At 46.0% G+C, this 15,098-nt stretch overlaps 7 protein-coding genes across 7 annotated transcripts; 2 read left to right on the top strand and 5 right to left on the bottom strand.

The window, feature by feature from the left end:
* Positions 1 to 2,618: 2,618 nt before the first annotated feature.
* Positions 2,619 to 2,906, bottom strand: LCP9604111_4839 (uncharacterized protein; the record flags this gene model as incomplete). Its single annotated transcript, XM_039072582.1, has 2 exons — positions 2,619 to 2,699; positions 2,778 to 2,906. The coding sequence occupies 2 exons, from the start codon at positions 2,904 to 2,906 to the stop codon at positions 2,619 to 2,621; spliced, it is 210 nt and encodes a 69-aa protein (XP_038929329.1).
* Positions 2,907 to 4,732: 1,826 nt separating this feature from the next.
* Positions 4,733 to 5,341, bottom strand: LCP9604111_4838 (uncharacterized protein; the record flags this gene model as incomplete). Its single annotated transcript, XM_039072581.1, has 1 exon — positions 4,733 to 5,341. One exon carries the CDS (start codon positions 5,339 to 5,341, stop codon positions 4,733 to 4,735), a length of 609 nt encoding a protein of 202 aa, XP_038929328.1.
* Positions 5,342 to 8,210: 2,869 nt separating this feature from the next.
* On the bottom strand, positions 8,211 to 8,831 carry LCP9604111_4837 (uncharacterized protein; the record flags this gene model as incomplete). Its single annotated transcript, XM_039072580.1, has 1 exon — positions 8,211 to 8,831. One exon carries the CDS (start codon positions 8,829 to 8,831, stop codon positions 8,211 to 8,213), a length of 621 nt encoding a protein of 206 aa, XP_038929327.1.
* Positions 8,832 to 9,285: 454 nt separating this feature from the next.
* On the bottom strand, positions 9,286 to 10,520 carry LCP9604111_4836 (putative mitochondrial carrier protein; the record flags this gene model as incomplete). Its single annotated transcript, XM_039072579.1, has 3 exons — positions 9,286 to 10,151; positions 10,226 to 10,415; positions 10,491 to 10,520. 3 exons carry the CDS (start codon positions 10,518 to 10,520, stop codon positions 9,286 to 9,288), a joined length of 1,086 nt encoding a protein of 361 aa, XP_038929326.1.
* Positions 10,521 to 10,860: 340 nt separating this feature from the next.
* LCP9604111_4835 (NAD(P)/FAD-dependent oxidoreductase) lies at positions 10,861 to 12,183 on the bottom strand (the record flags this gene model as incomplete). Its single annotated transcript, XM_039072578.1, has 1 exon — positions 10,861 to 12,183. The coding sequence occupies one exon, from the start codon at positions 12,181 to 12,183 to the stop codon at positions 10,861 to 10,863; it is 1,323 nt and encodes a 440-aa protein (XP_038929325.1).
* A 556-nt stretch (positions 12,184 to 12,739) lies between these two features.
* On the top strand, positions 12,740 to 14,008 carry LCP9604111_4834 (MBL fold metallo-hydrolase; the record flags this gene model as incomplete). Its single annotated transcript, XM_039072577.1, has 3 exons — positions 12,740 to 13,358; positions 13,416 to 13,541; positions 13,599 to 14,008. The coding sequence occupies 3 exons, from the start codon at positions 12,740 to 12,742 to the stop codon at positions 14,006 to 14,008; spliced, it is 1,155 nt and encodes a 384-aa protein (XP_038929324.1).
* Positions 14,009 to 14,546: 538 nt separating this feature from the next.
* On the top strand, positions 14,547 to 14,897 carry LCP9604111_4833 (uncharacterized protein; the record flags this gene model as incomplete). The annotated part of the gene is made up of 1 exon (XM_039072576.1): positions 14,547 to 14,897. One exon carries the CDS (start codon positions 14,547 to 14,549, stop codon positions 14,895 to 14,897), a length of 351 nt encoding a protein of 116 aa, XP_038929323.1.
* Between the last annotated feature and the right edge of the window lie 201 nt (positions 14,898 to 15,098).

Genomic DNA, 15,098 nt, shown 5'->3' with positions numbered 1-15,098 from the left:
GTGAACCGGCAATCGCCGTCCCTTTTCGTCGGGAACGAGTTCTGGGCGGCTAAAGAACCAAATATTGACAGCATGAGCAAGCACAACAGGCTCAGTGGGTAGCAAACCCAGTACTCTTCAAGTGTGTCTTGGTGATCACGAGCCCTGGCGACCAGGTCGGAAAGCCTAAGCCGCGTTTGGGGGCCCTTGATACTGAGCCTCGACATAGCCACTGTCGCTCCGTCATCAGTAGCCTTCTTCTTCTTTGGTGGGGCCTTTTGAATTCGTGTTTGCGAGCCGCTCAGAATATCGTCAATGAGAATATTGAGGGTTTGCAAGGTGTAGATCTGCCTTTGGATAATAAATTCTCCGACTGACTGTGGAACACAGATACGAGCTTGGATTGCGGGTTCAAAAATAGCCAGAGCCTCTTTAGCCATGAGTTAGTAAGATGTGGCATACATGTCGCCTTGAAACATAGTGTAACAGTTTTTAAAAGAGTTGGTATGCTTGAGTCGCACTGCCTCCTCGATCATAGCATGATCGCCGGGGCCGCCATTGACGCCTCCACAGTACTGTTCGAATAGAGATAATAAAGACAATACAGGGAAGGGGAAATAGTGAAGATCGTCCAGATAAGATCCCATTAAATCACGAACATAATGAAAATCTACCTGCGGGGGACACTTAGCTCGCTTAGTCATGTAACTGCACTGTTTTTCAGGCAGAAAGGATTTTAGTTTGCTTAGATAAATACTTTTTAGGTGAGGCCCTTTAGGGAGCCTTGAAAATAAATATAAGTTACTCTGTGGAGGGGTGTATGTGATGAGAAAGACCCGAGCGGCTTCATGAAGTTGCCGGAGCGATATTAATTTCAATGGATGAGATACTACATACACAAGTGAATACCGCAGAAGATAATGATGAAAGGTCCTGACTACAAGGGAAGTAATAATCAGCCAGAGGCAAAAAGATGATATTCATGGAGGATCAGAAACTAGCTACTGTATTGAAGTCTATTTACATAGTTTCGTACCACAAAGCCAGCCAGATTCCATCCACAAGAACACAGAAGAAGTATCTCTGCAGACATATAAAGGAAAGCGCGGACGCGGCAAGCTGCGCGTTTGCCGGTGAGCTGTCTGCCAGAGAATAGAAAGAGAAAGGGAAAGGAATGCCACACAGAGAGGTCTACAAACTGCATGGGGCGACAGTGAGCACGTCAGAATGCATCACAAGTAAATGCCGCAAAAGAAAAGAAACCAACAAGAAACTCAGTCATTGAATTCAACCCTTGAGAATAGACCATAGGAAAATCCCGTCTTCGGGCAGATCTGCTTCGAATGAGGTCATGGTGGTTCCCTCATTACGTGCAACCGTTTGCTCTGTTACTCAAACATTGATCCACGACAGTTCCTTGCAATGTGACACCATATATCTCACAACTGACTGTGCTCGAAGCACACGCGTTCACGCAATAGTTTCCAGCACTTGAGAGATTCTGGAGCTGGAAAGTGGCGTTCGCACTCCAACTGATGCAGCAACCATATTGGCAGATATTCCGAGGACCGCCTGACTTCCATGTGGCATTGTCGTTGATATTTCCAAGGAGGCTTCGACAGGCGCTTGTGACAGCGCGGTGGGCAGTTGAACAAGCTTCTTTAGTCCAGCGTTTTCTTTGGGGATTTGCGTCTGATTTGAGATTCTTAAAAGCTTCAGCCAAGAATGTCGAGCTCGAGGTATTGGCATAAAGCTCGACTAAAGGGGAGTCGATTTTTCCGCTGGTCCGGTTTGTAACAGCCTCCAGGAGTGACTCCTGCATCTCGACACTCGAAACATTGAGATGATCGACGTGGCCATTCATGCTGAAAGCACTATGCAAGTAGACAATGTCTCCCCACTGACCTCTCTTCGCCGCGTCTTGTGCAAGGCCAGCAATAGCAGTGAGTGTCTCGAGGTTGTCCAATGTGTGAATTCCCACATCGCTCTGAATGTGTGGAAGCTCCTCCACAGCAAACCCAGTCACGTTGAGCCAGACTTCGCCCGCGGAAGAGGTATCGGTGGCCACGTTTCCGTACGCTAGAGCGGCAATGCTATCTTCATAGCTGAGTTGCTGGCATTGCGCGGTAGTGGCTAGAACCGCAATGGCCCAGGCAGAGATGGAAAGCCTCTTGAACATTGTTTTGGGACGAGGATACCGAATCGTGTTGTAGGAGAAGGAATTTGGATGGGAAGAACGGCGCAGAGAATTGATTGATTGATCAAGGACAGGATGTTCTCGTCTTCTTCTTTGTGAAGCTCTATGTGGGCGTACAATGAGCCTTTTATATGTGGCCTCTCCGGCCTCGATACGAGCAGAAACGGAGATCGTATGAGCCTTTTCCGTTGAGCTTATGCTGATTAGCACTTGTGGACATTCGGTCCCCATAGGAATGTTACTTCGTCATGCGGAGCTGTCAGCCCTAGTGCTCTTAATGTCAGAATTCATTTTATTCCTGACTAGGGTGATTTAGTGCGACTAGTATCGCCGCCCCCTGAATGCATAGAATTCATCCTATGCTATATTACCACTGTTTTGCCCAATCCTCAGGGCATGTATGCATGATTAAAGTGCGTTATAGATTTTCGGCAGTGTTTGTTTAGTAACGTTCAAGTTTGGCATGCCGCGTGATCGAATGATCGTGTCCATGGATCTCTGGGTAGTCAGAGTTTTGGGAGAGCTATTCTCGAAATAGAGGCCCCCAGTAAGCTGACGAACTTCTACAAACTCGAGGTTGGAAGGATTCGAAGAATCTTACATGTAAGCAGGTACTCCAGGCTTGGGCAATGCTCTCTCTGTATTTCGGCCTAAATTGGTGATTGATCTTCAATTGACAGTCCTGTGGAGTCACTCTCGACAGACCGGGTTGTCGGGATTTGCTAGACATTCCGAGGTCACATCAGGCAGCACCGCTCTGTACCTAAATAATGCTTAGCTGCTTACATGGGTTTCTTGGCAGGGCTTCTTTTGGTGAGGGACGGCGATTGTTATTGGACAACATAAATAATCCCGAGGTTTATCCGGTCAGGGTTCGGAACCTGACCCCTATGTAAGCTTGAGGAAGAAACTGACTTGAACGATTAGTCAGATTGAGTGAAAGATTACCCTCAGCTGTTATCTGCCAGATCCTCAGAGGAAAGAGCGCATTTCATAAAGAATTTAAGTGTCGAGGAAGAGAAAAAAGGAAAGGCATTAGGATGGGAGTGTTGATGGAGTACAAACAGTGCAAATGGTGTAAACAATGCAAACAGTAACACATCGACCAGGACTTTAAACCGTGCGAGTATAACCGATGAACGTTGGCTTAGCCCAATTCTATCTTTTCCCCATTCTTTCTTTCTAAATTTATTATCGTCAGAGTGTAGTGCGACCCTGCCTTCGGTGAATCTCCTCGCTGCAACAATTTCCCATCAATTACGATTTGGAATGTTTCTCACTTTGAGTCAGGCCGTATTTGCAAGTTTACCTTCGCGGGTCTTGAACATTCTGATCAGTCCAGGAGGAGATGGAAATCTGCTTGACCAAATTTCCCTTTCTACGACCATACACAAAGAGCTCACATTTTCTTCTTTTGCTCTCATTTCTAGCCGGCTTTTGCTTTCCGGCTTGGTAAGTTCCTCGTCTGGCCATCTTCCCTATAATTTATTCTAATCGATCTTTAACAAGGTTCGTTATCTTCTTGGCCATGTAGTAGCGACATCTTTGATCGTTGAGATTGCTCGAGCGGATGGGGCTTTGTCAGATCAAGAAAGGGGGAACAAGCGACCTCCGACCTTCCGATCCATTTACAAGGCCATACATCTCATATATACTACACAGAGCCTTCACACATTCTCCTATGCGCTTGTGCTAGGCCTTGTCTATCAGGTCACTCATTATGCGATCAGATCTTTCTTGGAATTCGCAATTCTAAGACACGAATTACTGATACCATTTGCATACGCCTGTTCCTCTGTTCTGCTGTGCAAACTTCATTTGATCTGGACTTGTGCTACTATCTCAGCACATCGACTTCGACTCTTCTCTTTGACAGAAGATGAAGTCCAAAGGAAATGGATACACTTGGCAGTCCCTAGTTTCACATATGGGATTTGCCAAGCCTTGATGTACGAAGCCCAGAGTCTAATCCAGAGGTCAATGATTTCTTCCGGCGAGGAAATGCCAATCTCCACGAGCAGGCGCGCTAGTGTCGAGGTTTTTGCAGTGATCATCATGCTTGCATTCCGTTTGCTAGGACTACTGCCAGCATCTATCACTCTCATAATGACCGAAGCTAGCCTTCTACCGATGAACTTGGAGACAATCATTCCTTCTCCGACAAAGAAACGTGGATCAACTATTGCAGAGATACTTGGAGGACGCAGAATCCCTTCAGGACTTGCTGCATTTAGCAATTCATTGAAGTCTTTTGGCGTTCCTCAGTTTTTATGGCTGATTGAACTTCATCTGAAGAAGTGTTTTGTCCAGATAGTGATCGAGTTGCTCACTTTGCCAATTATTATCCTTGGCATTCTTTAATTTGGATATGGCAATCAATTTTCAATGTTTCAACTTCATTCTGGAGCAAGTTTGGCTCTCCACTGTGGTACTAATGGCGTACGATGGTAGTCTAGTCCTCTGGGTCCCGCCATGTACCTATCTACATGTCTACGTTGTACTTTCCTACATGTATAATACGTCGCCAGAAGAAAATCTTTCTTGGTAAACATCCAGTTAGTCGTGAATATCTGAACTTCCAATGCGTTTCTTTCCACCCAGTTTCTTCCACTTCTTTGAAATACTGTCGGCATCATCGTCTGAGCCATCAGACCTAGCAGTCGCTGGAGGGAGAAGCACATCTGTGCTCATGAGTTCGGGTGAATCTCCAGGAGTAGGGGAGGCTACAGGGAAGGGTGGAGTAACCATGCCATATGAGCTCTCGGAGCTCCATGACTGTGGGCTCATTGTCCTCGGGGGAGGCTTCTCAGAGGGGTTAGAACGGTCTGGGTGGAAGAGTGTAGCAACAGCACCGGAGAGTCTCTCAATTTCGGCGAGAGTAGGAGATTCATATTCCGTTTCTGGCTCTAGTTTTGGTTCCGGTTCCGGTTCCTGTTCCCTGAGCTTGGAAAAAGGTCTAGTGCTTTTTGTCTTCGACATAATATTGGTCTTGATTAGTGTTTGGACAGGGCCAGGGACAGGACTCTCACGTTGCGATAGTCGACCATCGTGGTAGTGGCGGATGGAACGACGCTCGCCGCCAACTGAGCGCTCAGTGGTAAACCCATTATTAGGTCGTTCAACAGAGGATTTTCCAGATCGGATGGTTTTTTTTGGTTCAACCATGTTGGTGGTGGATAATATCCGCAGTGAAAATTGGTAGTTTGAAAGTCTCCGGTGGACTGGAAAAATGGAATATTCCTAAAAAGAAGGTAAATTGGGACCTTATATAGTCTGGCTTATGGTGTGCTTGAATGGAATGAGAACAAAGTCTATATCCTTCCTTTGTTGTAGTGCCTGACTTTCAGGTCTCTGAACCTATTTTCTCGCCTTGAGCTTTTGATGGAAGGATACAATAACAAAGCCTTCACATCCCAAAATAAAAGGCTAGACGATGAAAGACTTAGCAGAACAAAAAGAAATCCTACCTTTTCCTCCGGCTGCTCAAACACCTATCTAGCAAAACTGGCAGAATATTTACTCCTGTGGTTAGCCATTTCCAAGTCTGGGGTTACTGTCAAAGGACCATAACATGCATTCCACTCGAACCGTCTTTCTCCGTGAAGGCTTTCCTACTATCGATGAGTATGGCTTGTTCCGAGGCACCTTGTGGTTTACGGTGAGATTTTCTAACAGGGACCGCCACTGTTCCGATGACGAGTTGATGAATCTTACAGTTGAACGTCTCCAAATCGGCGAGTTCACAGTCGACTCTGAGCCCATACACCAGGGGAGGGGATTTTGCATATCATTCCCGGTCTCAATTTACGGTGCTAGCCGTAGCGAGTGTCTTTCTATCGTTATAAGGCTTGTGGAATGCTACAAGGAGGATATCGTATCTAGACACATTTCCATTGACCGGGATTTTCTCTTCAGAAGTAGGGCTTTCATGGGATAGAAGGATTACTGGCAACAAAGAATCTGGCATGTTCAAGCCCATGTACCAGAATATGCTGGATACAGGAAGTCAGTGCAGCACGCACGGAAACATAGGTGAAGCGAACGAAAGGAACGAACATTTAACGTAGAAGATACGCAATCGACCCTGGTCCCTGGAAGGGTGTATGAGAGATAATAAATTCGGTTTTGACACCTCTGTGTCACAAAAACTCTTAGCAGCAGGGATAACTGGCTCAACTAATATGCTATGGAGTGCGTGCATGATGGTCGTGGTTGTTGGTTGTATCAGTTGCATTTGTTTACACTGCATCATGGCAGAACATCTGGTAGTCGATCTCTTCAAGAACCTTTGACTTTTCTACATAGTGTTGAGACTTTCAAGACATTCATACATTCATACATTCATGGGTTTCTTAATTGAACTTATGATCTCCACATCTTACTAGAGCTCAGGTGTGAAGTGGAGACTTTGGGAAGGTTGGGTGGGATGGTCCGATAAATCCTCTGGATGTATTGCCACCCTTCCGGGACCGGCTTCAGAGAACCCAAACCAATCTGAGCGCTTTCAAGCAAGGCCTGCTTTACTTCAGAATGACCGAACGTTTCAGTGCGATACAGGAGTGCAGTCAGATTGTAACACATAACGGCTTGCTCGAACCAATGAGTTAATGTCTCGGGTCTTCTTCAATTCATTTGCGATCGTAAACATAATTTCCAGTAGGTTCTCTAGGTTGGGCATTTCTTTCGGCGAAGGAAGGCGTATGTACACGTGAGGCTTCCTAAAGCCCTTAAGTATTGAATAGGAAGGCGGTATGAACAGAATGATTAAGCGGCCATGTGAGTTAAATGTAATTCCCGGCCGAGTGAGACATAGTAAAAGCGACAAATTACAACATGATATCTCAACAACCAACGCTCTTATTCATTTCCATTATATGCCGATAGCAATTGATAAGCATTTTTAGTATCATATCCCAGTTATGAATAAATCGAGAACTTATATCATTATGGTATCGAAAACTATGTCGCTGAACCCTTGAAATATATATATCTCAGTCATTAATTTATCAAATCCTCCTAAACCCAATAAGTAGCAAGATGTCATATAAAAAGCATTAGACTAGAAGGAAAAGCTCATGTAGACAACCGTTGTTGAAATATCATGTTGTTATTTATCGCTTTTACTATGTGTCTTGGGCTGCGCAGCTTGGCCGGGAATTACGTTAACCAACTAGCAAGCAAGCAAGCAAACATATAGCATATGATGATATCTACTCTGAGAGCCTGAGTCTGAGCGCTCTCATAAAGCGGCGGCAGCCCGAATAGGAAACCCCCACCACCAGGGAGAATCCGGTACACATAGTCATAAATAAGCACATGGAACATGTATGTGACTAGGCATCAGATAATTGCGGAGCGAGGCGTAGCAAGTATAAACCAGAGAGTCTTACGTACGCAACGACTATCTCGCCGACCTGCGGCCGTCGAGATCACTCGTATACTTCTTACGTGAGAATATCGTAATTTGGTGAGATACTAATAGGGAATTGTTGCTCATACCCCCTTAGATGCTCACACGCCCCCTTGCCTGAATTTTCAGTACCGCCTTCCTAATTTGGTTGAGCACCTGCCTCGACACTTGCTTCTTACGGAGTACCGCGCCCTAATTTGTATAGTTACCGCTTTTATTCCAAACGGCATATGATAGTAGCAAGACAGCAGGTACCTATGGTTTGTATGTAAGCAACTAAAAAAAATAAGTCACTTCTGTCATATCCTATATCAACTGCTTCATCGTCAACTGCTTTATCATAAACTGCTTTATTAACTGCTTATCCAGCAAGGGGTTTAACTCTATAGGTATCAAGTAGAATATACGATTTTTCTAATCGAAATGCATGTCTTTTTACTATATAAACCAGAAGTAGGCAGAATACATGGCATGGCAGAATTCTGAGTGGTACTAAGATCAGGAAGGCGGTACTGAAATTTAAGGAAGAGGGGTGGGTTATGAGCAAGTATTAAAAACAAATTTGACTCAACGGCAAGGATTATCCCTCACATGTGCAGATTCTCAAAGTATCTTACGGACATTCTACTCAGAGCCAACAAGCCTCGCAGTATCTTTGAGGCAAACAACAATCTGTCGAATCTGACTTGCCGGCGTCTCAATAATGTATCGCCAAAAGGTCCACATATCCTGGCAGTCATAGACACTATCTGGGTCCTCCTGTTCAATCTCAAACTCTCTGGGTTCTCCACTATACCCCCATCCAAAGAATTGGACCAACACAAGATCAACCGGTGCAGGAGCGATCTCAGAAGAAAAGTGAGTGTATCCGAATCTCTTCACCTGCGCCTGGATTTTGTTCCACTGGGGTCGCCATTCTTCGAATGTCGCTGCCCATTCCGGATCGGTTCCTGAATCCGCGAGTGTAGCGCACATGGTCCAGAGAAAATGAGATGTGTTAATCCAGCCATCAGATTTACCGCACTGGCCTGGAAACGTATGTTCTTCACGGTGGACCGTGAAATGAAACAATGGGTTGGTACATAAGCCTCGGACTTTATCTTCTGGTTTCAGTGCCGTCGACATCGGCACCAAGTCAAAGCTATCGGAAGTAGTATCTGAACCAGAGTCCTCGTCATCTGCATCCCAGTCTTCGTCGGTAATCATAGGGATGTCCAGACCTTGATGTCCAGATGGAATTGGCATGATCGATCTTGTAATCGCTTAAATGGATTGAATAGATGAATCGAAACACACTAGTAGGGGATGGACCTACGATTACGTGCAAGGTGGGAATATGATTTATATAATTGAAGCCTTGGTCACACTATTCTACCTGAACTCAAAGACACCCCTTCTGCTCTTGTTACCTTTGTTCTTTATCCAGAACAGTCTCGGGAGACTAAATACAATGTGCTTCACAAAGTTGAGGTCCCGTCTTTGTTCTTTGTCTTCAAAATGGAATCAAAGGGACACATCAGAACCTTAGAAAACAAAGAAATATCCTTTTCCAAGCCCGGGCTTCTAGGGTCGTTGATGGAAATTTGCGAGTCGAGTAGCCATGAATATTCTCACTGAGACGGCAGCGAAACGAAAGGCTTTAACACCGCTCTTCTCACTAGATCCCTTCATCCCCGCCACCAGCTTGCTTTCCAAGTCTCTAACTGACATGCTCGCGCTCCTTCCGTCGATTCTCTAGATAAAACCGGGCTCCTTCATACAGGCTGAGATAAAGGCCTAGTGCAATCGCCGTCCAACCAGCCCGTATCAGTCCGCCCTTGAACAAACCACGGACACCCTCATATCGTATGATATCACGACCGACAGAAATGAGAGTCTTGCCAGGTTTAGTTTTTTTCCGCACATCCGAAGATATCGCCTCATTGCCCCGAGTACCAGCCTGAGTACTTTTATGTTGGGAACTAGCAGCATCACTTGCCGAAAGCATCAGTCGAGTCTTGATAACGTCAATTGGAGTAGTAACTGTCGCCGCGATCGTGCCTGAAATTGCCGCAGCTATACCCGTCAAGCCGGCCCGTTCGACTAGTTGATCCTTGATTTCCGATGGTGGTTGACCAGTGTTCATCCGAGTCGCTTTCAATCGTCTTCGTCGGTTAATCAGGTGTGATCGTACATACTCAAAGAGTGGAAATTGTAAAGCTGTGTTTGGGAGGTTCCGAGCAAGCAGTGCCGTATACCCACTCCATAGGCGCCAAGGATGATGTTGGAATCGCCAGATTACTTGTCGCATGGCGGATTTGTCCGCATGGGAGCCTTGAACCATCTGTGCGTTTTGTTTCAGTACCTCCGCGGGCGTGATAATGAGGCATGATACCATCTCGCCGGCCGAAGAGGCAATTGCATTCATAATTGGAGTAGGGAGGGAATGTGTGAAGGGCAAGCGAAGACTGTTCAAAGAGCCATCGGGTGAGCTTCTCTTGCCACCGTTCATGCTCGTGGATGCTTCTTTTGAGGAATTGTACATAATGCTCTTCACAGCTTCGTATGTGGTAAAGAATGCGCCAGCTAGATTGTCGTTGATAGGATCGTTAGTGGTGATATTCCTAGTTCCCTGTTCATCAACAAGAGCCAACACATACAAGCTGGAATTGTTGTGAAGACCACACTCCAAACACCTTGGTATAATCCTCGGAAGAGTACATTGCGCCGCACTGCTCCTGTGCGCGCATTCTTGAAGACCTTCTCATAGTCTGGGGATTGGACACGGGTCTTGAGTGTGTCGAAGGGGTAGGCGATAAAATCGACTATGAGTGCGGCAAATGCGCCTGCCTATTGAGGAATATGACCAGTTAGTGGTGAGAATAGGAAAGTATACTGGAGATGCTTTGATCGGGTGAGACTCACGACCCAAATATCGGAATGAGTGTTGTACATGGAGAGATGCAGAGCAACAGAGGTCAGATTTCTATCCTAGAGACATGTCGAAGACTTAAATTTCGAAAGAGAAGAATGTAATTCAAGACAAGAATTCCACTAAAGATTCACTCGCTGATCGATAACGAGTTATCGATAACGACCTATGATGAGCTATGATGTCATTGGTGATATGGTCACGTGCATATCCACCCAAGTTAACTTTGTATTAGACTGAACGCACTTAGGACTGTCGAGATATTTTGCTCAATGATTTCATTTTTCTTTTGTACAACCCCTAATGATTAAAAAACCCCGAGGTACTGCCATCGTATTGCAACATAGGGATAATGTACACGGCCTATAGCCAGCCCTTCGGTCCACCCCAGTTACCCTTGACCATGTAGTTGAAGTACACCCAAGGGAAGAAGTCCTTCTTCAGATACCAGAACGAACGACGGGGCTCAGCCTGGTCGATACCAAACCAGTTTCCGAATGTCTCCTTGGGTACTCCACCGTACTTGAACTCAGCGAGAAGGACCTTGCCATACTCAGTCAAGAGCGGGCACGAGGTGTATCCATCGTAAGAAGCATCGAGTTCCTTGCCCTCCATGCTTTGCAAAAGGTTGCGAACGAGAACAGGGGCTTCAGAAGTGACTGCTGCCGCGGTCTTGGATGTAGGCAAACTGGAAGCATCACCAGCAGACCAGACATTGGGGAATTTCTTGTGGCGGGTGGTGTTATCGTCCACGTCGACATATCCGGCCTCGTTGGCCAGAGGGCTGTTCTTGACGAAGGCGTAAGCACCCATTTTGGGGGAAACGTGCAACAGGTCGAATGGTCTGGTGACCTCTCCCTCAGGAGAAGCAAAAACGGCAGACTTGCCATCAATGGCAACGAGATCGTGCTGGAACAATCCCTCAACACCACGGTCCTTCCGCATCTGCTCGAGGACGGCGCTGTACTTGGGCACACCGAACATCACGGGTAGGCCGGTGGCAAAGCTGATCTTGATGGGTGATTCAGAGGGGCTGGTAGGGTTGTAGAGGCCAGCTCGTTTCCAGTGGTCCAAAGCAAGCCACATGATCTTCTGCGGAGCGCCCGCACACTTGATCACACCGGCTGGCTGAGTGAAGATAGCATTGCCTTCGCGGAAGTTTTCGATGGTGCGGAAAACCTTGTCGCATGTGTCGTAGCTGTAGATTGTGGAAACGGTTGAGTTCCGGTCTGCAAGAGCCTCAGGGAGACCCTTGATAGCACCATAGTTGATGCTAATACCGGGCACCACAACCAGTTGCTCGTAGTTGATCTTGTCACCATTCTCGAGAGTGAGCGAGTTTTCAGCGGGGGCAAAGGAGCCAACACCATTGTTATAAAACTTGAACTTAGGATCAATCAAGCTTTTCAATGGCTTACGTAGCTCCTCTTTGTCCTTGAGGCCACCGCCAACCAGTGTCCAGCCGGGTTGGTAGTTGTGCCATGTGGCTGGATCAATCACAGCAATATCATCTTGTGCAAATTTGCCAGAGTGCAGCAGCTGGTGACTGATGGTGAGACCAGCAGAACCACCGCCGACCACTACAATTTTGTGGTTTCGCGCAGAGCTCACGGGAGACGCGGTTGCGAGACTCCTCCATTGAGCGACAGAGCGCTTGGCAGCAAGCACTGTGCGACGCTGAAACATCTTGGAATGTAAGGCTCAAAATGTGACAAAAAAAAAGCCCTGAAGTAGTTAAAACAGCTGATCTTATGATGTCGTGATTTTCGGATTAACTCGTTCCGATATCGGGGAGTTTCGGCCTTTCTTCGCCGAATACTTTCGGGGTTCCCATAGGTGAAAGAAAGTACTCCGTAGTTACGGAGTAGTTACAATGATGTTTGTTTACTTCAGATATGTTTCAATGTCCTTCTTGGACTCTGAAGTGTCTCAGTATCTCTCTATCTCTCACTTTATGACTGCGGTCGTGCATACGGATTCGATTCTTATAGACTTTGATTCGCCTTAACATATGGGATTGAAGCGTTAGCAACAGTATTTAAATCAATCTACTTCGCTAACAACATCATATGTTCCTCGAATTCGATAGTCCGTGCAAGAAACCTTGAACATGGAGTTGTGATGACTCTTTCAATCGGCGACCCATATGCTCGCCGAGTCGCCGACCCACGCCTTTCAAGTATGACCACCGCGACAGCTCTGACATTCCTCACCACATTTTGTTCTTCAAATCCGGAATATCATGATAAGCTTCAAGCAGCAATCATCAAGCATCGGCTGGCAATGGTCGTCAGACCTTTTCAGATTGTCTAGCAGGCCAATTGGAACTTCAATGCTGGCCAACTTGAGACAATTGCGTCATATCCAAAAAGCGACACGGACAAGTGTATCTCATACCGCAAAATCTTCGAGAAACGTCGCTTCAATCAAGGGGACAGTGCGTCAATCACAAAAAGGGCAGACGGTTCATAGCTGGAACCGCCCATTCTCGCCTCGTTCCTTCTCTACCCCGACCAAACATCTAATCCCACGCCAAGTCACATACAGCACTGCATCCACTATATATACCGAGCCTGTGATTCATGATGTCTTTGAACCCACATCTGGAACATGGCAGTATCTCATCGCCGATCCCTCAACATCAACAGCCGTCATCATCGACCCAGTCCTGAACTATGACCCTGCTACTCAGGCCGTGACTACTCACGCAGCCGATTCCCTGCTTTCTCTTATCAAGGGAAAGGGCTATACGATCGATAAGATTCTCGAAACGCACGCTCATGCGGATCATTTGACTGCATCATCTTACCTTCAAAAACGTCTTGCCCAGGATCAAAATCTTAAGCCGCCCATTTGCATTGGTAAGCGTATTGAAAAAGTACAAAGATTGTTTGCCGAAAGATATGGCGTTCCACCAGTGGAATATGAAGGCATTTTTGACGTACTTTTCGACGACGATGAGACCTTCACTATTGGGAACCTGAGAGGAAAGGCTATTCATTTACCTGGCCACACACCGGATCATCTTGGTTACATGGTTGGAGGTGATTATCAACCAACAATAATGACCTCGTTAAACAATTACTAACAAGATTTACCAGATAATCTATTCTGCGGTGATTCTCTTTTCCATGTGGACATCGGCACTGCACGCTGTGACTTCCCCGGCGGCGATGCCAACGACCTCTTTCGTTCGGGCCGCAAGCTTCTAAGCCTCCCTGACCACTTCAAGATCTGGACAGGTCATGATTATCCACCAGAGGGACGCAGTGACCCCGTTCCTTGGGTGAGTGTACAGGATCACAAGAAGCTGAATAAACATCTGAAAGATGGTATCAGCGAAGAAGAGTTTGTGACTTTGCGAAAGGAACGTGATGCAGGACTGGCAGCACCCAGGCTGCTTCACCAATCTTTGCAGATTAACATTCGAGCGGGACGACTTCCTTCGCCAACGAATTTCGGTTATCGGTTGCTTCACCTTCCATTGAAGCTCACTGGGGAAGCATGGTAGTCGAGACATACGATCGGCGAAAGGAACAGAATAAATATTAATCGACACATCGCTAGTCAGGGATGGAAAGGTACCAGGCCGTTGTATTTTCACATGTGTACATAGTATATTAAGTAACATCAAATCAAGTAACATCATGTCATCCTTCGAAGTGTCAATAGCCTTGCTCAACTATATGACAAGCCTCTGTATATTATGATTCCTGATGAGAATAAATTACTCAATGCCTAGTATTCTTCATATTTGTAAAAGCCAATGTCTTTTTGCTTTGTCTAGTCCCTTCTTGAGTACAATGGCCTTCGTGTGCAAGTTGATCCGAGAACTAAGAGAAGATGTAAACAAAGGATCTTTTACATTCATATTGTTCTCATCTTTCGAGCTGTGCTTCATCGAGTATTTGAAGTCAACTATTCGAACTGTATAAATAGCTTCCATCCCACCTCGAAATTCTGTCACCAAGCAACAGTGTCTCCAACACAATCTTCACGGATCCCACATATCCATACTCCCCCTCTATCACTCCCATCGACCCTTCACCATGGATATCCCTGCTCCCGACAGTATCTACTGTAAGGACCGGAGCTACTTCCTCGACCTTTTACATGCCCAGATCATGCAGCTTCGATCTAAGCCCGGTCTTCGCTTTCAGGTGGCTGAGAAGCTTAGAGAGCTTTCTCTGATGACGCCTGGCTGCATCGAGGCTTCGGATATTGTTGGTGACACTCTCTTCCATCGGACTTGCTGTGCTCTTCAGCCTATTTTCTACACTGCGATTGCCACCCTGTTGGGAAATATTAGTCCCGTCTGTGTACTCAGAGTCGCCGACGAGCTTGAGGCTGCAGTTCCCTTGGAAATTCAAAATCCCTGGAGTCATCCAGACACATGGTAGTTATGATGCATGCATGCATGTGAGTATTCATAGATATACGATTTCATAGATTAATCTAACCTTATATTTGTCTTAGATCACTTTGTTCCATCCACAGATTATGCTATTTTTGAAATAAAAAAAAGGTACATGAGAAATTGACCTGTTCAATGTGTTTGTTATATTCTAAACAAAATAAGATTTCCTTCTATGATCGAATAC

The sequence above is a fragment of the Penicillium roqueforti genome (assembly GCF_015533775.1).
Source record: "Penicillium roqueforti strain LCP96 04111 chromosome Unknown scaffold_10, whole genome shotgun sequence".
Classification (NCBI taxonomy): domain Eukaryota; kingdom Fungi; phylum Ascomycota; class Eurotiomycetes; order Eurotiales; family Aspergillaceae; genus Penicillium; species Penicillium roqueforti.
This window is presented reverse-complemented; position numbering and strand designations above follow the sequence as displayed.